The 25130-nt window shown below is 41.3% G+C and overlaps 1 protein-coding gene across 37 annotated transcripts in view; it reads right to left on the bottom strand.

Moving 5' to 3' along the window:
• LOC148338887 (receptor-type tyrosine-protein phosphatase delta-like) overlaps nt 1–25130 on the bottom strand; it is a 269563-nt gene that overhangs the window by 61669 nt on the left and 182764 nt on the right. For all 37 annotated transcript variants that reach the window (XM_088293384.1, XM_088293387.1, XM_088293394.1 and 34 more), the window contains one exon: nt 17038–17218. In XM_088293384.1, the coding sequence (XP_088149510.1) occupies nt 17038–17131 (94 nt within the window). In that variant the 5' untranslated portion in view covers nt 17132–17218. The remainder of the gene's footprint in view (nt 1–17037; nt 17219–25130) is intronic.

The raw sequence follows: 25130 nt of genomic DNA, 5'->3' as shown, positions 1-25130 counted from the left end.
GTGGAATAAAGGAGCATTTACGCGACGCCATTAACCTCCCTTGACATCCTTTCGCCACGCCGTATCAGCGGAGGGATATTGATGAAGTTTCACCGAGCTGCTAAAAAAAAACGACCACTCTGACCTCCCATTATAAATATGAGGAAACAAACAGCGGCGGGATAAACGGGCGGAACAAACGCCTGCGTTTTCTTGAGGGCCGCCGCTCGCTATCTGCGGCATTGTGATAAAAAAAAAAAAAAATGTCTTTTGTGACGCCGAGGGAAACAAACTCCACATTGTGTGCGCTCACAAAAGGGGGTTTTAGGCGCACAAGAAAAGGAGAGGAGCCCCGGCTTAATTAGAACTGTTGGCTGACTGGCGTCGCATGTTGGGCTGCGATCGCCGCCGGAAAGCCGAATCATAATTCCAATTAGTGACGACTTGAAAGGGGATTGGGGCCTGCCAATGGTTGTTCATTAGCGCACCAGGAATAGGATGTTGAGTCACGGCGCCGCCGATGAGAGACGCCTCAAAATCAACATGGAAATATGGAATTTGTCAAAAAAAAGATTTCAACATTTTCCACTTGGCTATTTCTTTAAAAAAAAAAAAAAACTCTTCAAAGATTTTTTCCGATTGCTGCCTAATTTTGTGTGCAAATAGATCAAAAAGACAAAAATTTACAAAATGCAAAATCTGGTCGCAATGGCCACTTCAACCACGACTACTGGTTGAGTGTTTTTTTTTTGTCTGGAATAAAAATGCCATTTTCAATGATTTTCAACTGAAATGACCTTAAAACGAGTACAAGTTGATTAGATCTCAAATGCTTTGGCTTCGTCTGCTACCCGGGGAAAAATTGGCTAGCATGTTTTAGTTAAAAATATCCAACCGAAAAGCTTGTCAAAATGACTGTAAAAGTTTCAAACAACATCACTTGCCCTAAGAAGTCGAGAGTTCAAATCCAACATTATTGGCGAGAAGAGCGGTGTGGCCAGTGGAATAAGTCGTATATTTTAGTAATCCGATTGCTTTTGGCCTGAATGTTTTTGTTTATGGAGGATTTTTGTTTTTTAGTTTTAGATTAGATTTAGTTTTTTCTCTCACAAAGATGGTGGCCACCTGTCATGTTACTGAGAAAACAAATAAGTTTAAAAATTGGCCCCAAAGCCAGTTTGACTTTGGAAGGACAAACTAGTTCCAGTAGGCAAGTTTCTCATGAAAGATCCAGAAAGTCTGTCATTTTTGTCTCACTTTGGCTATTTCAAAAACAAACTTGCTGCCTAATTCGAACCACAAATTGCAAAAAAAAAAATGCGTTGTTGTCATTGACTGTCAGTTAACTTGACATGGCGACAACTATACATAAATATTAAGACTGAAAATACCCAACAGGACGTTACTGTCCTCCGAAAATGCTCATTGACAGTTGTGAAGAACTTCTCTGTGAGTTTGGCGCACTTAAGTAATCACAAAACGGCTTCAAAAGGAATATCTAACGCTCCTGTCCCACATTCAAGATGCTAACAGACTCTGCGACACCCGTCACGTGTGAGGACGCTCTCACTTTTTTTTTTGTAGAATGTTTACAAAGGAAAAAGAAAAAAAAAAAAAAGTAGCGCTGCCTTCTCACGTATTCATCGCACACTCCTGCCCCCCCCCCCCCCACGGGACACATTAGCGCGCTAGTGGGATCCAGTTTGTCACTTAATAAAATGGCCCACTCAAACAGATGGCTTTAAAAGCTGCGAGGAGACGAGCTACACAAGCAGACATGAAAAGACTCCGCTTCTTCCCATCACGGCGGAAAGCAAACGCCAACATAAACATTGAAACGTATCGCTGTTGAGACATCAGGACAGCTGGGCTGAGGTTTTTGCGCCACCGATGCAAAACAATCGGGAGACTTTCTTTGGGCATCGGAAATTTTCGTAAACTAAGTTATGTGTTAGAGCGGGAAGAAGGAATTTTGGATTCGTTTGTTTTGCCTCTTAAAAAAAAAAAAAGAGCGGAGATAAGTAATTCTAATTGTGCAAGCTGCTTGGTAGTCAGCGCAGTCTCTCGGCTGCAAAAAAAAAAAAAAGGAAAGAAAAAAGTTAATTATCTGATAGGATAGGCAGCGGCAGCCTGGAACGCAGCAAAGGCATTTGTGTTCATTTTGTTATCCACTAGGCAATGGAACGATTCATTAAATGGCGCTAGCGCTTCAGCAAAACCGTCAGTAGTTATCATGCTAGGGCTGCGCACTCGTGGTGAAGAGGGGAAAAGATAGAAATATATATGAAATCAAATATTTAAAAAAATAAAAATTCTATATTTATTTATAGCTTGTTTTCTTTTCCAAAATGATAAATATGCTTTGACCCCGTTAGCTTACTGGAACGTGTAGATAGTTGGAAAACAGGAGTTTGAATTTTTGGGAGATATCTCAAGATGACATTTGCGAAAAAGTAAAAAAATAAATAAAGAAAAAAAAAAAAGAAAAAAAAATACCAAGAACAACAGAGGAACTAGCATGTGCCGCAAGCAATAGTTGTAAAAAAATATGAATGCATTTAATATTAGATGGCATAAGAAAAATTGTTTCAACATTCAGCAGTGTTCATCTGTCAAAGATACGCGTCGCCGATTCTGGCTCATTTCATTCCTGCGTCCTGTCATTATTGACATTTCATATCAAACAGTTAAACAGGTGTTGTGCTCGGACGCAGTTGTATTTTTTTTTCTAACTTTCTAAGGGCTGCAACTAAGTGAGTTTTTGGAGGGACATATTTTGAGACCATTTAACACTCATTAAAATTTACTGGTTTGCCTGTGACGGAAATTTCCATTCTGATGTACGAGCCAAAGAGTCATGGATATATATATATATATATATATATATATATATATATATATATAAATAAAATATATATTGGCAATGTAAATAATATAATATAAATAATATAATATTATATATAATATAAAATATAAAATAAATACATAAAAAAAAAATAGGTGAACTGATGAATGGAGAACCACAAATAGGTGGGGGGTTCATTGTATTCCGTTCTTTTCAGTCACGTGTCACGTTTCCCCTTGAGTGCCGATGATTGTCTCCAGTAATGAACTCCACAAACACACACACATCCAAGTGCAATATTTGTAGAATCAAGAGGACAAAATCCACAGTAAAAAAAAAGACTGTTTAATTCAGCTGCCGATGTCTTGGTGTATCTAAAAGCGACACCGTTAGTAACAACTTACTGCCTCTATTTGGTATATTTTTATGAGCAGCACTAAAAAAACCAGAGCGAGGGAGAATAAAATGGAAAAAAAAAAAGAGCAGAGATTGTCGCAAAATGCCGCGAGGTACTTCTGCGTTGTGGTGAGTTAACGGCTTGATCCGTTTTCTCACATAGATTAAAGGTTAAACAGCAAGCTGGCGCGCCGACGCGACTGCTCATTCATGTTTGCACCTTTAAGGCACTCCCGTTAATGGAGAGTGTGGCGGCCAAAGCATCAACCGAGGGCTTGATTAATGCCGCTCAAGGAATGAAAACGTTAAAAATACATTCACTAACATTCCAAATGACAACGTTGATTCATTTCAACTATTTAGCAGTCAGCGTAGGAGATACTCGAAAAACAACCGTTTTATACCCCACCATCAAAAAAAACAGAACAAACATTTTTGAAGCATCCATCAACACAAACTTACCAAACAGATTTTGTCGGACTACAGTTATTTTAGAAGAATGTGTACTAAACAGGTGGACGAAGCAAAATTGAAAAAACAAATGTCTTATTTTAGAATAGCGGTCAAATTTAACGTGAAACTCCAAAAGTCTCAAGAAGGTACGCCTGGAAAAGTCAGTCGAACATTTTGTTTTGAAACAGCCAATTCAGTGCCGCTTTCAGTTTCTAAGGGTCTGACGAGTCCAAGAGATTTTGTATGACTTATGGAAAATTTTAACGGTGCATGGAAAGCATTCGGACAACCAAAATTGCGAAACGTTTGCGTTTTCATATTTGCGTGTACAAGAAAGAAAACACACACACACACACCAAAGATGAGTTAGAAATTTCCATTTCATTTGGCTCTAAGAAATTTGCGCTTGTCTACCATAAGGAGACCCACAAAAAAAATCCTACGACCTAACAGATGAATGAATTCCGCCGTTTTGTTTTGCATCAGCCCTTCGAAAAAAATTCCCACCATTTCTAGCGGTCCTTCAAAACAAAAATGCTGATACAAGAAAATTAAATTTTTTGTCCATGCAAGCATGTATTTCCCCACAAAACACAAAATTCTCAAAATATTTGCAAATAGAAACTACCGTGAGTGCAACCAAAAAATATGCATCATAACTTACTGAACTCGATTATCTTTTCGCGATTTTCATCTGGCAAGTGACAAGTGTTAGACGCACGCCACGCGACACCATCCTTCTTGTCGTCGCCTGCATCTAAATACGCCTCCTCGAGCCCCTTCTCAACAACATGCCGCGCAATTATGCTTAAATGCCGCATGTGGCCTGTTATTAACGCGCAGAATGCCGACCTCTCCGGCAAGGGTATTATTTATGGCCATTTGGCTCGTCGTATGGATCGCTCAAGCTCTCAACAAAGAATGGCACAAAAGCCGAGCAATTCCCCCCCCCCCCTCGCCCCACACCGCCATCTGCGATCCTCCCACTTTTGAGCAAAGCAAATCATGGCCAATAATACTGACATGTTGTGCAAGTGGTGATGTAATTAAAGGGCACCCAACATTACAAATAAGCCTTTATCTAAGTGCACTTATAACGGCGGCAATTACACCACGAAGTGACATTCATGTGTATGTCATTTAAACTTGCTGTGAGCACAATTACAGGGCCAAAGAAAGGGCATGGGTCACTCACGCACAATTTCAAAAAGCACTGCATACAGGCAGTTGAGCAGTTAGCATGGAGCAAAAAAATAAATGGCTGACAAATTATTTGATTTTGAAAAAAATAAAAAATACGCCCCTATAAGACTTCCGCTAACAACCCAGGCTAAACTAAACTCAGATGTTTGGATTAGAGATGAATTTTGTGACTCTATACCCAGAAGTGATGCCGCATGGATCATCAAGAGGAATTTTTTTAAAGCTCCCGAAGAAGCCGGCAGTTGCACATCGAAACTAGAAGACGTAATAAAGAACCTCCGTTTGTCTGAACAAATGAAAAAATCAATTATTTCACATAAAGAAGACAATTTTGTGACTTTATACCCAGAAGTGATGCCAACCTGAAAGTGATTGGATCATCAAGAGGACTGTTCTCAAGCTGCCGAACCGATGTACTACTTTCCTACTACACAGCACCATATTGTGACATTGAAGAAATCGCAAAAGGACCGTGGATGGTGAATTCATTAAAAAAAAGCAAAAAAAATGACATTCTATAGACTTTTATCAGTTCTCGCTGATCGTAAAAAAGGCGTACTTGCATGCCAACATGATAGTTAATTAACTGTTATATCATATCGTCCTTTGGTCCAAAGAACCAAAACGGCACCTTGTGAGGGAAGGGTGCCACCCTTGTTTGCCTTCCTCGCAAAGCGTCTAAGAGCACTTGGCCCCGAGGCTACCGCTTTGCTTTCACTTCAGGTGTCCTCAGATTGCAACGCAATGCACTGATCTCGACGCATTCGTGCAGCCTGCGTGCACCGCGCGCGATTCTGCGGGCGACAGTCGACGAGGGAGGGGGGGGGGCGGGGGGTTAATGGTGTAAGCCATTTGTCTCCGTGGCGACCGCCTCAGGATTTTGCGCCTTCCCGGAGGGCTGCGAAAGAACGAGCTGCGCCTTTCCACCGAGCCCACCTAAAAGCAGCCGCCGCCGCTTGACGCACATCGAGAATCTTTACGCCGCCGGCTCTTCTTGTCACAGTCCATTTACATCGGGCGGCGTGATGGAGTGAAGTACGTCTTTGGAGAGCTGTCTTTCTCACCTTCCGCTCATTCGCGCGCTTTATCTTACTTTCTCACTCTCCGCTGTCAGCCCGCCCCCTTGTCTCTTGTTAGTGCTTTCTCCCCTCTCGGTGTTGACATTTCGGGAGGCTGAGATGTATTTATTATGCTTTATTCGTTAGTTGAAAGCCTTCGCGGAGAGGTGAAAAAGCTCTCACGCCACCACCGGACTCGACCATTTCCATTTGAATTCCGGCCAAAGTTTCTAAGTGCCTGTCGCGCTATGAAAGGGGAAATATACGTTAAGACGCAGAGCCCCTTGACAGTTATACTGCTTCAAAAAAAAAAAAAAAAGCATTAGTCAAAACGGACATTCCCTCTGTTATTTTTAATCACGCTCACTACTCAGCAGGTTGAACAAACAATTGCCATTATTTCATTCGGTAGATTTTGTTACCTTCCTCGATCAGGTTTGTGTCAGTCTTCTCAGCTCCAAACCGTGGTGAGGGCGAACTGACGGGAGCCAGCGCGGTGAACACGACACAGACGACGAGGCGTCAATTCGCTTAGCAAACGGGTTTATTATAAATTGTCATCTCTACTTTCATACAATACACAAGAAAAACTTTCATACAACACACGGACCAACAACTGTCGGCGCTAGATAGGGACTGGTTGCTAGATGTGGACGGGGTCCTTCGGCAGCCTTCGCGTCTGCTGATGACGTCATGCGTTAGAATATATTTACGTATTATATTTCTTTGACTCCATGTTTGTCACCCCTGTTTGTTTCATTTGTATGTTCTGCGTTACTAATTAAGAACAATTAGAAAAAATATAAAAAAGTAGTACATTTACTGCTACTTTTGCGAGGATCATCCTTTTTTTTTCTTTTGGTGTCCTCTGCGTGCCTGTTGAAAACGTCACGTCAATGCTTCTTTGCTTGGGGAATCAAACTGGTTAAAGGTCGGAAGGAAAATATGCAAATGTTTTATTAAGAAATAATTCACACTATATATAGACATTATATTCATACAATCTTGTAGCCCGAGTGAACCACTGGATTGTTGCAAGTTCGGCAGGAGAAACGTAAACGTTCCACAGCTGTGCGGCAGCGGCTTCTCGGGGCATGGGCGGAAGTGACGTAGGAGCAATTTGGAGTTTGATTTTTCCGCCGTGGCTTTCCTGTGTGGCGTTAGCGAGTCCAACGGGCGGTTTCCAAACGACAAAAAAAAAAAATGTTGCCATAAACATGAAAGTGACGTGCATCCACATTCTGCAGCGGTTTGGGAATCCTTTGAACCGTTAAGCTCCTGTGATAGCAAACAAGCCGCCTGACATATTTAATCACAAACTTTTACTTCCATGTTTGACAATCCCTTTGCGAAGATCCCTTTAATCCGTCCCCATCTCCCTCCCGGCATCATCGTTAGCGCAGGGTGGCGCCGGCCGACTTCCTGCCGCCTGGATTTGTGCCCACGCGGTACTTCTTTACCTTACAAATAAGATTCATAACCCCCCCGCCACACCCACCCTCGGAAAAAAAAAAATCACGCCGCAAGATGCGCTGTCTCTTATTACATAGCGACATCTAATTGGCCGCACTCCCTCCCATTCCAAATTTCATCCTGCAGATGTCCGTGTGAAAAAACAATGAGCTGTAGTTGCGCAATTAGTCCCACGCCAGGCTGCTTTTTTCGTGTCCAAATGATGCCATCTCGAGTGGGCATAGTAAGTACTGTAGGTAAAGCTGTGACAAGCCAGGAAGCATTCTGGAACTAAATACATTTCTGTTCTTTTTTTGGCCGTTGTTTTCAAGCTATCAGAACTGTTCCTAATAACGTGGGGGGCTATATAGGCCTCATGCAGTTTTGAGTGTACCACAAGTCAATTTCATCAACTCACCAGGCCACTGCTCTGCATCTATAAGATCGGGAATTATTGATTAGGCTGTAATTAAATTGTCTTCCCAGCAAGATATGGATTAATAATCGCCCCCACTAATACCCTGCCCTGACATTTTGTCGCATACACTCAATACTGCTTTACAGCGAGGTGCCGATAAGGCTCAGAATTGTTCGCCGTCCTGGGCCAAGTGAGACTAATCAGGGTGGTCTTGACTTTTGGAGTTGGAAGCCAGGAAATTGTATCTAATTCATATTCGAGATGTTTGGGATTTAGACGGCACTACGAATTCTGAATTAGACTTGAATTCCAACAAAAATCCAAAGCCTGAACCACAGAGAGGAGTCTCAAACTTTGAACAACACCGTGGTCCAAAAACGTGTAATTTGTCCTACAATTAAAAAAAATAAATAAGAAGGCTGGGAAAAAAAAATATCGTTTTGCGATGTATCGTGATACTTGTCGTGCCGATACCACGTATCGATACTTTCAATATCAAGTTGCAGAGCAGCGCCGGCTGCTTTGGATCGCAGCCAGTCATATTTTAATCTGCCAGGCCAATAGGGGGCAGCACTGCACCGCGCCACCGCAGCCTAGAGACAGCTCAGAAAATAAATACAAAAATAAAACAAAGATTATAGGCCGTGCATTTCATACGTAGGCCTTCACTGAAGTCCTACTTTGTCCGACTTGAATAAATATTACCATCATTTATGATGCCACGTCCGTAGAAAATTTACAGAAAGACATTTACGCACGACTAAGCGAGTGTTGGACGACCTAGCTTCTCTTGAAAGGTCCGTCTTGAAAATGGTGTCGCAAGTGTATATGCATTTAAATCCGCACTTTTCCCTCCTTCGGCCATCGTGGTTTGAAAAAAAATCAAGAATATATTTTAAATTTTCAACTGTTTATCAACGCTAAAAGCCCCCTTGCTCACAGAGAATAAATGCCGGCACGATTGTATCTGAAGGCCTCGGACGAATAGTGCCTGCTACTGGTATCATGAAATCTGCCTGGCAACACGAGCTAGCTGAATTCTGATTGGATAAAACCTCTCACCTAAAAATTCAACACTAGGATGCCAAATGGCACTTAAGTTGAAACTTTGCGAACACATGCCTCTGTTTTACGATACATATTTTAAGGTTAATACTTTATAATATTTAAATATCGCAACATGTATCGGATCGCCACCCAGATATCTAGATCCGTATCGGATTGTGACAAAAGCGTATCGTCCCACTCCTCGCAAACAAGGTCCGAAAGACAAAAAGAAGGCGCTCGCTTAAAATATCTTCAACTGCTTTGTCATGATCGGTTGATTTGTTGTGTCAAAGTCACGCAAAAAACGACATCCCCGGACAAACGACGGTCCTAAAAATACAAAGACAAGAAGGCAGCGAGGGCGTTTTGCCACATCACCGCTTCAGCTTCCTCGCTGCCATCTGTGAGCTCTCCTTCTCTGGCATTTCCACCACCCCCCCCCCCCCCCCCCACTCGCTCCCCTTCCAATTCCTTTTGTTTGCTAGCTTTAATTAGCTTATTTTGTGGCGACGAACCTCCCAGCGCTTCATTACGGCGGCCAGTGGCGGTTAAGGCTCCCAACAGGGCACTGGGCGAGATAAAAAAGTTGGGACAAAAGATGATAAATGTCGCGCATAAGCGTGCGCAATGCAACGTAGAGATAGTCTAATGGCTTTGCGGCTCGGGAAGGACGAGGGGAGGCTGTCAAGATGGCAACGTGATAAATGGCACCGGCGGGGCCCTGTGAGGACTGTGAGCAAGATGAAGGAAAAGCAAAGGATGACCACCAAATGCCGCCTAATTCATCTGGACGGGCTTCCTCCTCGTGACAAATTCAGTGCCGGGGAAGGAAGGAGAAAGCCAAACGGGAATTATTTTTTGTGGAAACGTGCTTGCGGTTTCTTCGCGTTGAGATGCGCCGGGCTTTTGACAAGGCTTGTGCACCTGTTGAATGATTAATGGCCGTCAGCTCGCATGCCAGCTCATCGGTGAAATCACGGGCGACCGGGGATAAGTGAAACTGTGATGTCACGGCGTTGCCAGAGGGTCTTGAAGTGCCCGTTGTTGTTGTTTTTTTTTTATGACAACGACAAGATATTGCCATGGACGTACCAACCGCATTTCATGTTGCCAAATCAAACCGGCTTTTGAAAAATCGCAATTTTGAAATTTAGCGCCTCAGTGACTTGAAAGCAAAATTTCGTCTCTTTTCAGGCATAAATAAAGTTGCATTGTATCGTACGACTTCTGGAAACTATGAGGCTTAATCATGATAGGTATAAATGTTCTAGGCTCTCATTGGGGTTTAAGTCTGTGAAAATCAAATAAATGTATCGGAATACAAACTGATGCAAAACTAGTTTTGTAATCTAAGTCAAGGGAAAGGTTAGCTGTTGTTCAATTAATTAAAAAAAAAAAAGTGAAGACAATGTAAAATGACAGCACATGTGCAGCAAGAAGTATGAAGCCGACGCTGCATTTGCTTAATTGGGTTAAAGTTGCCCATTGTGGGACTAATAAATAAAAAAAAAAAATTAAAGGGCTGTCAAAATGAAAGCGTTCACTCAGGAAATTAATTTAAAAAAATTAATATATAATATTTGAACTCAGTTTACTCAGTTTGATTTACTTTAAAAATAATTTGCATACATTGCAAATATTGTGCTGTATATCTTGAACACATCATTTCAGAACAAAACACCGTGCTCAAGTTACCACAAACTAAGACCTGTGGGCCGTTTTGAGAAATGTTTAAAAAAAAAAAAAAATGCCCGTAAAGATGACTTTGTGTAGATGGTATTCAATAATCAAAGAAAGCTATGAGAACAGTCTTTAAATTAAATATACTTGATTTTTGAAAAATATTTGATAATTGAAAAATGTGATTAATTGCATTTAATCATGGAATTTTTTTTTTGAAAGAGTTTGATCCATGCGGTTTCATGCTTTTTTTTTTTTTATCCCAGGCCAAATCTTTAATTTTTTAACCATACGTAAAGATATGGACTCGTTGTCTTTGCAATATTTAGGGCTCATATTTGGTCACAATCACACAAAATTTCGGCGATGAGTTTGTCTTTGAAAGCCCTTTGAAAATGGTTACATTTATCAAGTCATGATACTTGGTTTTCAAAAAAATGTGGCATTTCACACAATGTAATCAAATCTAAATTTACTTTGAACGGCGCTCCGGATTAGCCCAACTGCGCAGACACCGGACTCGAAACCAGCCGCCTTGAAATGAGCGAGTGGAGGGCGACGATGGGATTTCCACCGGAGCAAATGTCCGGCAGGATGATGAACGACCTCGGTGGAGTGGCGGGAATTACACTGACGAGGAGTTGACCCTGCCGCCTGCTCTGGGCTTAATGTCATTAAGTGGAGAGGCAAACACCTCGCGGATATATATATATATATGTGTGTGTGTGTGTGTGTTCACGTGGGCTTCTCTTAAGAGAACATACTGAGCGTTCCTAATGTGTGTGCGCGCGTGTGAGTAAAAGGCAATACACTCAAATCAAATTAGCATGCGGGCAAATTAAGCAGAGGGATTTAATTTGAGCTGTTGTAAAAATGCTAATTTCGGTATAGCCCCAGAGCTCATATGCAAATACAACACTACTTTACAATAATTCAGATTAGGCCATGCATGCATAAAACACACACATTACAGCCCGCTGTCATCTGGGGAATGGAAGATCATTAGCCTTCGGACTAGCTGCGAGGTTATCCTGCTGTGCTAACATGACGTTGTGGCGTGGGTTGTGGGAGACGTGTAGCGGCGACGGGGGGGGGGCGTATAAAATGTATGGAATTCATCTCAAAATGGCTTTCCAAAGCAGATGATGGACACAATATTAGGTACAGCTGCACCGTGCAAGCCTTTTGTGTCATTGGAACGCCCAAAATGAGAAATCGTCAGCGGAAATTCTTCACAGATCACAAAAATGGAGTTGTTCAGTTGGAAATGTTTGATGTAATTTCACCAAAACAGTCCATTTTCAAAATTTTTTTGGGGAGAATTTTTAACAGTAACTCGAGTCAATTAGCATCCCGAATAAAGGACCTTCAAATTCTATTTTTCTAAAAAAAAAAAACCAAATACAATTAAATATTTCTTTTTAATGAAAAAATACATTCATGTAAATTTATATTAAATTGTTCATGTGCCCTGTCATATTTCCTTGGCACACCAAAAATAATGTGACCTGCACAACTTCGATCAGATATATATATTTTTTTGTCTGTGACTATGTATAAAAAAAAATAAAATAAATTATAAAACTAAAACATACTATTTTCCAAAATATTTTTGGCAGAGTTTTAACTATTCAATACCAGCCAAGTAAAAAAAAAAAAAAAAAAGATCTTTGACGTCTTTAGCCGTCATTGGCAGTAAATGAGTTAAATAGTAACAGGCATTGCTTTGGTCTGCAACATAAGTTCAATAACATCCATCCAAGAACCCCAAATATATATAAATAATATATATATATAAAAAAATATATATATAATATATTTTTTTTCCTTGTGCGCTGACTTTTGTATTTGCAAAGAAGTTAGCTTTAAGATCAACCAGTGCATTACAGGAAAGTGGCCGCTTTTTTTAAGTGGTATAAAAGAACTCAACTACTACTTTTTTTCAGACCATCTCAACCATCTTTGTGTTAATGGACATTTATTGCGGGGTTGGGGAAAAAAAAAAAAAAAAAGAGGGCCGACACATTAGATAGATTCAGCGCTAAACGTGCAAACGCCCGCCGAGGCTAAAGGGAAGCCCGTCAATAGCAATTGATGGCTTAGAGAGAGACGAGTGGCGGGCGAATCAATTAAAACACTTTCCGGCTCGCGGTCTCACAGTCTGCCGTGGCATGTGGTCACTGCTGGACGACTACTAATCAGTGGGGAAAAAAGTACTCTGGACTCAAGTAGTAGTGCAGGTAACAGAATTAAAAAAAAATACAGATTAAACTCAGGTAAATTAAAAAAAGTACAGTATTCAACACAAAAGACGCAGTTTTTTTTTTTAATGTTTTTTTTTTTTTTTTTTTTACACCGTTAGTCAACCGTCCATCTCTATCTCACCGTTAATCCTTTTTGTCCAGATTAAAATTAGAATTTTGGAATGAATCATCCTTGGAGCGAGCAACATAATTAAATAAATTAATTCAATTCAATTCAATGAATCCAAATGTTCTGTCTTGACTAAAAGACCATTCGTCGCAGTTTTTGTTCATCTTTTGCCAGGTTTGTGATTCGCTGACTGCATTTTCTTCGCCATTGTCCAGTTCTGTCACGTTTGGCCGTGGGAGCGGCGGGTACAATATTTATGAACATAATAAAAATAATAAATCAACCAAGTTATTCCTTTGATGCTTACTTTTAAAGTCGGATTTTCCACAGAATTTTGGTCGCGTTCCAAAAAAACCCAAGCCAAAGCACACACGTACGATTTTCCTTTTCTTTCTTTTTTTTTTTTTTTCTTTTCATGGCGGCCCCAGCGGAGATGCGTCGTTCGTTCTTATCCGTTTTCCTTGTGATGGTTCAGCAGAAGACACAAAGCGTAAATTTGGTTGCTTCGCCGTCCCCTCGGCTCACTGGGGACAATTATGCACCTCTTTCAAGATGTTGACAAGCCCAATTTGCCGCACAAATTAAAAATGGACCACATTTGATGAAGGAGAAAATGAGCGGTGAAGGGGTGGGTGGTGTTGTTGGGTGGGGGGGGGCTGAAAATGATGACACCAAATAAACAGTTCCACAATCCTCAAAGACAAATTTTCAATCTATTTTGTGCAATGCTTCACATTTTTTTTTATTTTTTACGAGGAACAAATTTCCCATTATCCTTAATAGCAATTGTTGATTGGGTGCCGCGACATCCGACGAGCAGGGCTGGCTTTGAGCATCAGGCCATCTGTTGAGCGGGCCGACTCAGCCATTTCGGACTCCCCCATGCTTCATAGACTACGTCCGGAGCACCAACAGAGGGCAACGCCCCCCCCACCTCCCACCAACCGCCCGCTACCCTCCACCCTCCATCAAGGCGGGCACATTTGAATGGACGTGACGGAAAAGGTAGATAATTATACCTCGAGGGCGACAATGGCTTGTCAGTCGGGGGTGGGGGGGGGCGACACTCAAAGACTCTTGCTTTTAAAGTCCAATAATTAACCCGCTGCGAAAACGCCTCCTATGGTAAAACTGCTTCGGTTTTCTTTTCAGTGCATTTTCCCCCACACCAGATCAAAGACCAATTATTTGGAATATTCGGCACTATACGGTTTGTATGGTACATTGTAAAATGCCTGAGTCAACGCCTCCTAGTTTTGGTACTCTAATGTTATTTTTGTCTTATATTATATACAGTATACCGTATTTTCCGGACACTAAGCCGCTATTTTTTTCCTCGATTTTGAACCATGCGGCAAATACAACGGTGCGGCTTGTCTGTGGATTTTTCTTTCACCACTAGGGGAGCCCTATAGTTGCGAAAATACACTAAATAAATCTTGATTTTTGTTGTTGCCGTGTTAAAAGGCACTGTTTTAAAAATCTGTTTATGTACCTTGATTTTTTTCAACGTAGAAAACTGCAGCTTATAGCCTGGTGCGGCTTGTATCACATTATACATTTCTTTCCTTGGAAAAAGGGTTGCGGCGGCTTATATGCAGGTGTGCCTTAAAGTCCAGAAACTACGGAATAGACAGTATAAAATTAAATGAAACTGAACTTCAAAAAGTTCTCACATAAATATAAGTCCAATAATTAGCCTGACAACAAGTCCGGTACGTGGACTGATATAAAAGATAAAATGACTCCCATTTTCAGCACCACCTTCAGTATGCGGAACCAAAGAACATCTGCTTTGAATTCCAATATTCGGCGCGATTCAGCGAGTACGCTACATTGACTGTATACTTCCAGAGAAAATGATTCCCATCGGACACACAATTCCGTTTTCCATGCTTGAACAAAGGAAAGCAGAATTTAGTTTATTGCCTGATACTGCCTTGTTCAAAAAGTCGCTTAGGTCCAATAATTAGCAGCGCAACATGGACGGTAGTTTGAAGTCCACCCATTTCGAAAACCGTTATTTGGAACGATACAGAAAGTACGGTATGTTGTACGCTGACATAAATGACAAGCTTCAGTTTTCTTTTTCAATGCTCTACCGTCATGTTTTCCATACTGAACAAAAAGACTAGATCAAGAGCGTCGATCCACGCGGCAAGCGGAAGGAAGGAGGAGGCAGAGGAAGGTTTGGGTCCGAATTGTGTGTGTGTGTTGAAACGATTCGGACAGCTGTCTTGCGTACGTTTTATGTCAGGTCGATGGAAATGTTGGAAAAATTGGACCCATCAATTTCACTTTGCTTAGCTCAGTGCGCTACGACCTTGGGCGAAATGCCCCCCCCCTCCCATCACCTTCATCATCATCACGCCCCTCTGTTGTACTTCTCTCCTATTCAGTGATATTCACACTGAGGGGGATTTCAGCGGGTGCAAAGGGAGTGATAAAACTTTTATTCATCCCACTGTGACTCCCGAAGCTAATGATTCATGGATGCGGGCAGGAGGGCGAGGGGAGGGGAGGGGGAGGTGTCACCGGGCCAGAGCTCAATGAGGTTTGAAAGCTGTTGTCACACATCAACGGGCAGGTGCCTGATGTCGAGAAGCTCCATTCCCGACGTTCCCCGGCTGGCCTCAGCACTTCTACCTCACCCGATCGTCTCGCTCTGGCCACGAGTTGGGAAATAGAGACTTGAGTATATTTTGATGGGAGTCACGGATCACTGGATGGAGATAACTTCCTGCTTTCGATTGACCAAATGAAGCTATTTTTTTATGCGCCTATTTCATTTGTGCAAAGACGGGAAAACACGATCGCATGGAATGATTCTTTGGGCACTAGGTGGCGCAATCTTTTTGTTTTCAAGTGCTTGTATTGTGGGTGATGTCTGGTTAGCACGTCTGCCTCACAGTTCAGAGGTGCAGGTTTCAAATCCGGTTCCGGCCTTCCTGTGTGGATTTTACATGTTCTCCCTGTGCTTTTGTGGGTTTTCTCCGGGTATTCCAGTTTCCTCCCACATTACAAAAACATGCTTGATAGGTTACTTGGACTTTTTTTTTTTTCTTAGGCTGTCTCGATCATGTCCCACATCCAAAACCCATTCAGTAGCGCCCCCTGGAAAGTTGTAAAAACTCCAAGTGATTGACACGAAATGGGGTGGGCATGTCTGTTATGATGTGAAAAAAAAAAATCTCAAAACCAAAGCTTAAAGTTGAAGAGGAATTTTTCCAATGACCAACTCAACTTCAGAAACTTCAAGCAACCTAATACATATTTTTGAAATGGGGACATATGCAGATGGAAATTCTGTCCATTAAGCCCAATTATTATTATTATTTTATTTTCTTTATTAATATTTCAGTTATTATTATTATTTATTATTTTATTATTATTATTATGATGATTTTCTTATTTTATTATTATTATTATTTTATTTATTGATATTTTATTTTATTTATTGATATTTTATTTTATTTATTATTATTATTATTACTTATTATTTTATTATTTTAAAATTATTTTATTATTATTTTGTCAGCCTCAATTCCGACAGACTTTTAGCAGTTAACTAAACGTGACAAACTGTCAAACCGTCACAAAATCAAAATGAAAATATTTACGAGAAGCTCCTGCGTGCCAAAACTCACGCCCAGGTTTTGACACTGAAATTCGAGGCCAACCTGACTTCAGCTTCTGATGTTACTTTTTCGGCCAAACGACTTTAAGGCAAACGTCCATCACAAGGATACAAAGTGTATACTATAATTACACATTTAGAGATCATTTAATTTCTTTATATTCTATTTAATTTTTTTTTTACAGCATGCTTGTTTGTTTAGTCAAACATAATGTGGTGTTTTGGGGGCTGGAATGGACTTCAACAGAGCGGGGGGGGGGATCATTGGTTGATGTGAATTGAGTTATGAGCACACTCATGAAAGAAATGAAACCTGCAAGTCAAATCACCACTGTCCACTCAACGTCCGGACAATTTCATGGACGACAAACTGGCAACCTGTTGCGATTTATTCATTCCCCCCCCCCCATGTCCTCCAATGCACCCGTCCGGTGAAAAAGACTCACTCTGGGAGGACCACGCGTGACCCAATGCAGAAGGAAGCGGGACCACTTACTTTGAGCGTCGCCGAGGTGGACCAGCAGACCCAGGGCGATGAGCATCAGCGCGGGCCTGGCGCGGCGCATGGTGGGACAGCTTGGTACCAGCATGCTTTGGCAGCCTCGGTGGCGCTGGCTCACAGAGCCCTGTGAGTCAGTCCGTTCTGATTTCTCAGATGCAGGGAATGTAGTCACAGCCTATGCAAGACGGGATTGGAGGGGGAGGGGGGGGCAGAAAGAGAGAGAGGAAGTGAATGAAACAAAGCTGTTTACTCGCCGGGTTTTATCTCTCCCTGCACATTTGTGACATACCCCCGCACGGCCTCGGCTGGAGGTGCCACGGGATGGGAGGAGGCTGACATGCTCGCGGGCTATGTTTTGACACTTCTCTAAATGGAATAGTCACTCGGCGCCGCATGTGTGCGCGGGAGAATGCAAAAAAAGGGAACCGCACGCACATGATATGAATTCGCTCACACGCCACTCTTGATTTGGGCTTCCCGGAGACCACGAACAGCCCACAAATACATTTCCTCTCAGACAGAGAAATACAATGAGAAAAACGTACAATTAACAATTCACGGTATTTTCTTCACGCGCATGCCCGAGCATAAGGCGGCGCTGTCGGACCAATTTTTAGACAATCAAAAGTCATTTTGCAGAAGCAAGGCACATATTAAGAACAAATCGGGCGACAACATAGAAAGCGGTCAAATTAAAGCTGAATTTTCATATTTCAGGTTTTTGAGCAATGGGGTCATTTTTTTTTTTAAATTGGCCTTTTGAAGGACGGTGAGAAAAAAATGCAAAAAATGTTAATATAACCCGAATAACCCGTGTTGTTTTTATTGATTTCTTTTTTTTTTAGACTTTCTAGGTGGCCTACTCATGATTGACATGCTTCTCAGTCAAACTGGATCTTACATTTTTAAAGTTCCATGGTGAGTCGTCAAACTTTGCGCCCATGCTCCGCCCACACGCCATGACGGAAACCGTTTCGGAATATCTGAATTTACAATTTGGCCATCTGTCCAATTCGGTGGTTCTCAAACTGTGGGAATAATACTACAATTGGTACATGGGCTCCCTCTAGTGGTACATGAAATAATCACTGGCCAGGTACAGTTCAGTTGTATCGAACAAAAGTTGAACACATTTGTATTTGGGTTTTGGGAGTTTTTTGTTTTTAAATATTTATTTGGGTATTTACTTTTTTTATGTGTAATACTTAATGAGTCATTATTTAAGTACAGTTTTTTTTTTAAATTTTCTCGACACGATATTTAAGTCTGTGGTGGTAGTTGTAAAACAGAGAATGAACCCGTCTGGTTTAGATCTGGTTGCAACGGGGGGAAAATCTCAAGGACAAGTTCGTCTTTGAAGGGTGGAAATTGACTTCCTGTCGTGCACACTTTTTGAGGGGTCAATTTACGATAGTCCCCCCCCCCCGAAAAAATAATGTTGAATTGTTCCGCTACCGAACCAATAATTAGGTGACGCCCTCAAAAACGAACATTAATTTGGCCTCCGAATGATGAAACAATTTCATTCATTGCAAAGCATTCTTTGGTCCCAATTAAAAAAAAAATAATAATAAATCATCAAGTCAATGTAACACCAATGTAATAACTTTCCCCGTAGTTGCAAAACAAATTTCCGGTTCTTTCCGGTGGTTGTACATTCAGACTGGACCCGACTTCATTGGCGGTTCGGGCTGCATTCTTCATTCCGGCCAAAACGTTTCGCCACCGGCATGTCGGAGAGAGCGCATTGGCCACGCCAGCTCATCAACAGTCAGTCGGTTTTCGGGTTGAACAAAAAATGTGAGGGAGCGTCCGTTATGGAAAACATCAACAATCCTCCCCTTTCTTGTGTTTGGCCGATAAGGATCACAATCACATCGAAAAGGAGCAACAAACACACACACACACGCACACGCGTGCACACACTCCACTCCACCCTTTTCTAATTAACACTGCGCATGTTGTCTGGCTTTGTTTAATAATGCACGATCGCTATCATCCTTTTGAATAGAGGCAGCACTGAATGGGAACACAATAACACCACCGGGGGAAGAAAGACAACATTGTGCCGGCTTGATCTTTTTTTTCTCCCTCTTTCTCTGTATTGTCACCAATGTTTGATGCAGCAAAGAGTGCAAAGCTTACTTTTTAAAGAGCACTGCACACTTTTAGTCAACTTGAGGTGCTTTGGTCACTCAAGCGCAACAATTGTAACATTTGAACACATTGGAAAGATTGATTATCAAAAAAGACGTTTGCAACATTTTGATAATTGCATTAGCGTCGTGCAATTAATCGAAATTCAATTATAATTCCGATTATTACGCTCGACGATTACGAAATTGGCGTTATCGTAAAAAACAATGCATTCTCATTTTACACTGTCTAATACGATAGTGTGTATACTTGAGTTTAAAATGTGTGTGTTCTATTGAAATTGTTCATGTCATTTAGATAAAATTTAATTTATTAGTATATAGCAAGTAAATTCCGATGTTTGTTTCTACAAGGAAACCATACTCAAATTTATACATTTGCAGTTCTTTTTAAATATGATATACATTTTGAGACACAATATATTTGATTCGTTTGAATATTGTTTCCATTTTTTATTTTTAATTAGATTTGCACTCCCCACAAAAATTATCGCCCTAAAAATCGTGATTTCAACTATTACTAGGGTCAACCGTGATTAATAATATGTTTTTTATTTGTATGTTTTTTAATATATTTTTCATAATCAAGCAGTCCTAATTCATAGAAAATTATAATTTAAATTTAATATTCTAATGTTAATCGAGATTTTTACTACTTTTCTACAACCCACACCTTTTTTAACATGCGCAATTAAAACATTTTTCAATCAATCAATCAATAATGAAATTTATGGTGCAAAAAAGAATCGAATAATCGACAACTAATTGTTTATCAAATTAATAATAAATGATAAAATAAGACACAGTAAGCCAAGCTAACCAAAGCTATGCTACCGCTGGCTAGCTCACGGAGCAATCCTGACAAACGCATGGCAGGAGATGATTTACTTGGCTTAGTCACGTCCTTCCAGCACTCACAAACAAAGCTTTTTTTTTAATGATGCACTGATATTGCCCCTCCCCCCCCCATGCGGCGGCGCTCTGCGGGAAGCTAATTGGGTCTAATGACCTTTGCCAGTGTGATAATTGCTCGAAAGGCACCTGCTGATACTGCAGGACCAGGAATGTGCCGTGATATACGTCAAAAGTGTCGGCTCATGCTTTTTCTTTGGCTTTGGGTGGCTCACCTGAGTGATGCCAGAGCGCTCGGTTCGCCGTGTGCGTGAAGATAACCGCGAGGATGCTTCAAAGGTGCTTTTATTTTATCGAACGAGTCAAACTGAAGACGACGTCACAAAATAACACAAAGGTTGTATGTCATGAGAATTGTAGAAATAGTTGAAAATGGGAAGACATGAAATATTTAACACTTTTTCAGACCACGCGTCCACCAGGACGGGCAATTTACAGCACGGTATTGAGTGAGAATATTTTTTATATATATATATATATATATATATATATATATATATATATATATATATATATATACACTTTATACTCAAGGTGTAGGAGTACGCCAATAATTCAGCTTTTTTGCTGGAGTAAGGAAATACAATTTTCAGGGCTTGAAGTGAGTTGAATGAAAACTAAATGTAATTTTTCCAATGAAATATTTTTAAAATGAATTAAATGATGAAATATTCTTAATTTAACAAAATAATCTATGCAATAAAATAAGAAGATATATTTACAAGCTTTAATATTGCAACCTCATGTCTGTTCTTTCGGGTTGGAATAAATTAAGAAAATAAAATACAAACAAATAAAATAATTATACAATGAAAAAAAGAAAATTAAAAAAATTAAATCAAACTTATACAAAACCGTTAAGCAGTAAATTTGAAAGCTAACAATGAAAAAAAAAAATACATTTTTCTTTTCAGGAAAGTGAAACATCAATCGTATCGGAAATGAATAACCCGGACCGTCCAACAAAAACATTGAAAAATTTCACGCCGACTGCTAACAGACATGACGTCGGCTCGCCGGAGGCTGAGCAGCGCTGCATTTGTTTACAGAGTAGCCTCATGTGCCGTGTGGGACTTCTTGTTTGTTTTCATTTTCTCCAGCCTCTCCTTGACTTTTTCCCAACTCTCTCTTTCTCTTTCGCCGGCAGCTGTTGGCTTCAGATGGATGGTCACGAAAAGAGCAAGACCCTGACCTGCCGTGGGTTGACTGATTATGCTATGGTGCACTATAGCACACAAGGTTACAGCACTATTAGGTAAGCTTTTGGGACACTGACGGGGATGGAGGAGATGGGGTGGAATTTCACAAAAGTATTTCATCTTTGTCTACATGCCGGAATCACCCGCGTTGCCCTTGATGGCGCTCTGCAATGGACGCCGCTAACGTCTTTTCAATGGCTGATGACGGCGACGCTGAATGATTGGCAGCTAGGTTATGTTATAGCTCGTGGTCGCGTTTGCATAGGCTCGCGCTCGACCTTGCGTGTCAGCATTAGTACAAGGGAGGAGGTGTTGGGTTGGGGGGGCGGGGGGGGGGAGTGTTACACAAAAAAAATAAAAAAATACACGTTATCATGCAAACAGGCTGCTGCTGGAGGAGTCCATTGTGTCGGGAGCAGTGAGTGTGTCAGGAATGGGGTGGAGGGGGGGGGGGAAGGGGGAGAAATGAGAAAAACGTTAGGAATGGCAGCCAACCTGCAACGGCTGGGATTAAATTTACGCTGCGTGAACATGGCGGGGACGGGGGGGTCTAAATCATGTTACGTATTATGAAGCGGGAAGAGGAGTGGGGAACAGAGGGGTGCAAATTAAATGGATAAGTGGAGCAACAAGACGAAGGGGGGGAGGGGGGCACTAACGAGGAGGTGAGGGAGGGAGACGTACAAAAAAAAAAAAAAAACAGCTCCAGTGAATGCGATCGCGGAAAAGCGTTTTTCATCCGATGCTAATAAAATGCGCAACAAAATATTCTATGAGCAATGAATCAATCAAAATTAACGAATGGATCTGAATCTCAAACTGAAACGGAATAAACGTAACAGCCATCAAAAAAATATTTAAAAGTGTGATACGAATACCGCTAGCGATAACGCGAGCTCCCTCTAGTGGTGCGCAAAAGAAACAGAATTAAATATTGATTTTTTTTTTTTTTTTAATCCAGTAAATTTATATTGTTCTCTTGTATTAAAGTTAAAGTAATACACATTTTCATTGAATTATTTAAAAATGTTTGTTGTCAAAGTTTTATTTAGGGAGTTTTGATTTGGCGATAAATTGCAATAAATTTTAATTGAATTCTGATTTAAGTACAACTCTGCCATAGCTTTTCCTTTTTATTTAAGTGCACAACATGTGTTAAAACTCCATAATCCGACAATGGCAAACAAAAATATTAAAATATGAACACTTGGTCCTACTATGCTTTAATATCTTTGTGTTGGTTATTGCGATTGTACCTGGAGATCCAAGATTGATTTTTTTTTAGGTGGAATTCGTTCTAAAAACATTGGGAATGCAGCATTTCAATAAATGATTAAGAACATTTTAAAACATCTTCTAAAATGTAAGGGCAGGAGGTGAGGGAGAAACGAAAAGACCAAAATCGGTTCTGTTATCATTTCTGATCAAATTGGTGTCAACTCATTATTAATAATCTGATATGACCCCTGGGATGTGAATTAGTAGTAATATTGTATCGCTTCGTGTTTTGCGTTTGGATGCCACTGGATCGCACAGGTGTGCCTCACGTTTCAGCCCTGTGGCGTTCATTCGCTCACACAACAACCATATAACGGTACGTGCAGGGTGCAAGCACGCATCGCCGTTGCACCACACGCTTCTAGCACTCCCCCCCCCACCGAACTCCAACACAGTAGCGCTCTGTGTCGGGATGAATGATCTCGCTTCCGTGAGGCGGCGAGAGGATGGCGGGGAGGGAGGCAGAGCCGAGAGGCCTCCGACGGACAAAAGCAGCAGGACCACGGCGCCGCGTTTAAAACAACACAAGGATGTGGATTAAAAACACTTTTTTTTTTTTTTGTAAGCAATTGAACGCGGCTGGTGACATTTTAGTGCTTGCTGAAGTGCAGCCAAGCTGTTTGCTATGTAAATGCAAGGAAGACGCAAAGGAGGCGTCGAGGTGACTCAGGGGCCGAAGCGCTGTATTCGGAGGGCAGCAAAATAATTAAAATGCCAAGTGTCTCCCATTATCTAAATGCTAATTTGCTTCGGTGTACCCTGAGCTAGAATGTTACGCCACATTACGAGCGCCGAGGCAAACGGCGGCGGTTGGAGTTGCCTTCGATTACGCACGCGGCACAATGATATCGCTTTGCTGTAGGTGATGCGCGGGATGTTTTCGTGTTTGTCGTGAGGCTCGACATGCGTCGCTTTGCGTTCAACATATCGCCTTTATTAGCACAAATTAATCGTTTTAGCCTTCAAGGAAAAACCTCCTAATTGTTTAATATGAGTGTTTCTCTCCTGTTCGCAAAAATAAAAATAAATATCGGGGGAATAGCCTTATTAGAATCGATTTAATTCTAGAATAAGACTGAAAACCCCAAAATGTGTTTAATAATTGTCGAATATGCTGTTTCCCTCCCTTCAATCGTCAATTGATCGATTTTATTCCATACTAAAAATTTGACCCCGGATCATTTATTAAGTCGAGTATGGAACGTACAACTGAAGCACAACTGAAGTCCGCCGGGTCACCTTTACAGCACGTGAAAAGAAAAACATAAGGGAGCGGTAGGGGGATACAGTATGGATCTGGGAAAAAAAAAACTCAGCAAGCAGATACATTAACATGCAACACACAGACGAGCACATGTGGAGATCGTGTAAGGAAAGTCAGGGGAGTATTCCAGTCCACCTGCAGTGGGCAGGCTCTGCAGGCAACAGGGTGCCACCACATCCCATTTTGCAGGTGCGCCATAATAGTGGCGAAGCCAACAAAGGCTTTGATAGTGTGTGTGAGTCTGTGAAATAATTTGTTAAATTTGTTGTCATTTCTATTTTAAGTGCCCATTTATGCAATTCACCTATTTCAGGGCTTCTCAAATAGTGGGGTGGGCCCCCCTTGCGATGCTGAAGGGGGCACGTGGGAACCTGGGGAACATGCTTTTTTCCGCCGTACGACCACAAAGTGTAATTGCACCTCCACTCCACTAGTAGGCAGTGGCGATCTCCTTGCGCATCGTGTCCAGCAAGTGTCAGTTTGTTTTGCAACAAAAATGCGATTATTTATGGTTGATGGTGGGGGGTGCGAATGACCTTTTTCCTAGGGGGGGCGTAACATAAAATAAGAGAAGCTCTGACCTATTTAATGTTTGTCAAATACAGTATAGACATGAACACAAAAGTTCACCGCCAAGTGATTTACAAAAAATGGCCATTCTGTACGATTCCATGCTTCTGTTTTGGAAAGTCCCCGTCTGCGATTGGCCCTATGACCATGCACAATTCCCCAAAAGGCGTACGACTCTGTCACACTGCCATTGGATTCAGAAGGTGATGTCATAAAAAAAAAAAAAACTCACTTTTTCCATGTTTTTGCTCAGTGATAAGAACCTCGAGTCAACATCCCGGAAGAGCGCATGGAGAGCAATGCAAGCACACGCTTATCAAAGCGTTTTGCATGGAAATAAATCAGTGGCGGCAACAGCGAGGGTGGCAGGATGAAAATATGATTACAGATATGAGATGCTTATTTGCTGACTCCACAGATGCAGGTGCATTTTTGTTGTTGTTGTCGTTGTCCTTCCTATTTTATTTTCCATCGCGATAAGACCGTCAGAGGACACGCTTGGTGGGTGGGACGCCAGCGTTTAAAGTCCGTTAAATATTAAGCACAAATGTATGCTTTGCAGTGGCGAGAGTGCTGATTAATAGATAGATGGGCTGCCCTTGAAAGGTTTTTCAGCATTTCAAGGTTCCACCCGAGGCAAAATCAACTTGTGGGTCGTGACAATAAATTAGTGCAGTCACTTTAAAGCGGCTAACCGACGGACGACAT

Source organism: Idiotropiscis lumnitzeri, chromosome 4 (genome assembly GCF_059441095.1).
Source record: "Idiotropiscis lumnitzeri isolate Australia: NSW breed Sydney's pygmy pipehorse chromosome 4, RoL_Ilum_1.0, whole genome shotgun sequence".
Classification (NCBI taxonomy): Eukaryota; Metazoa; Chordata; class Actinopteri; order Syngnathiformes; family Syngnathidae; genus Idiotropiscis; species Idiotropiscis lumnitzeri.
This window is presented reverse-complemented; position numbering and strand designations above follow the sequence as displayed.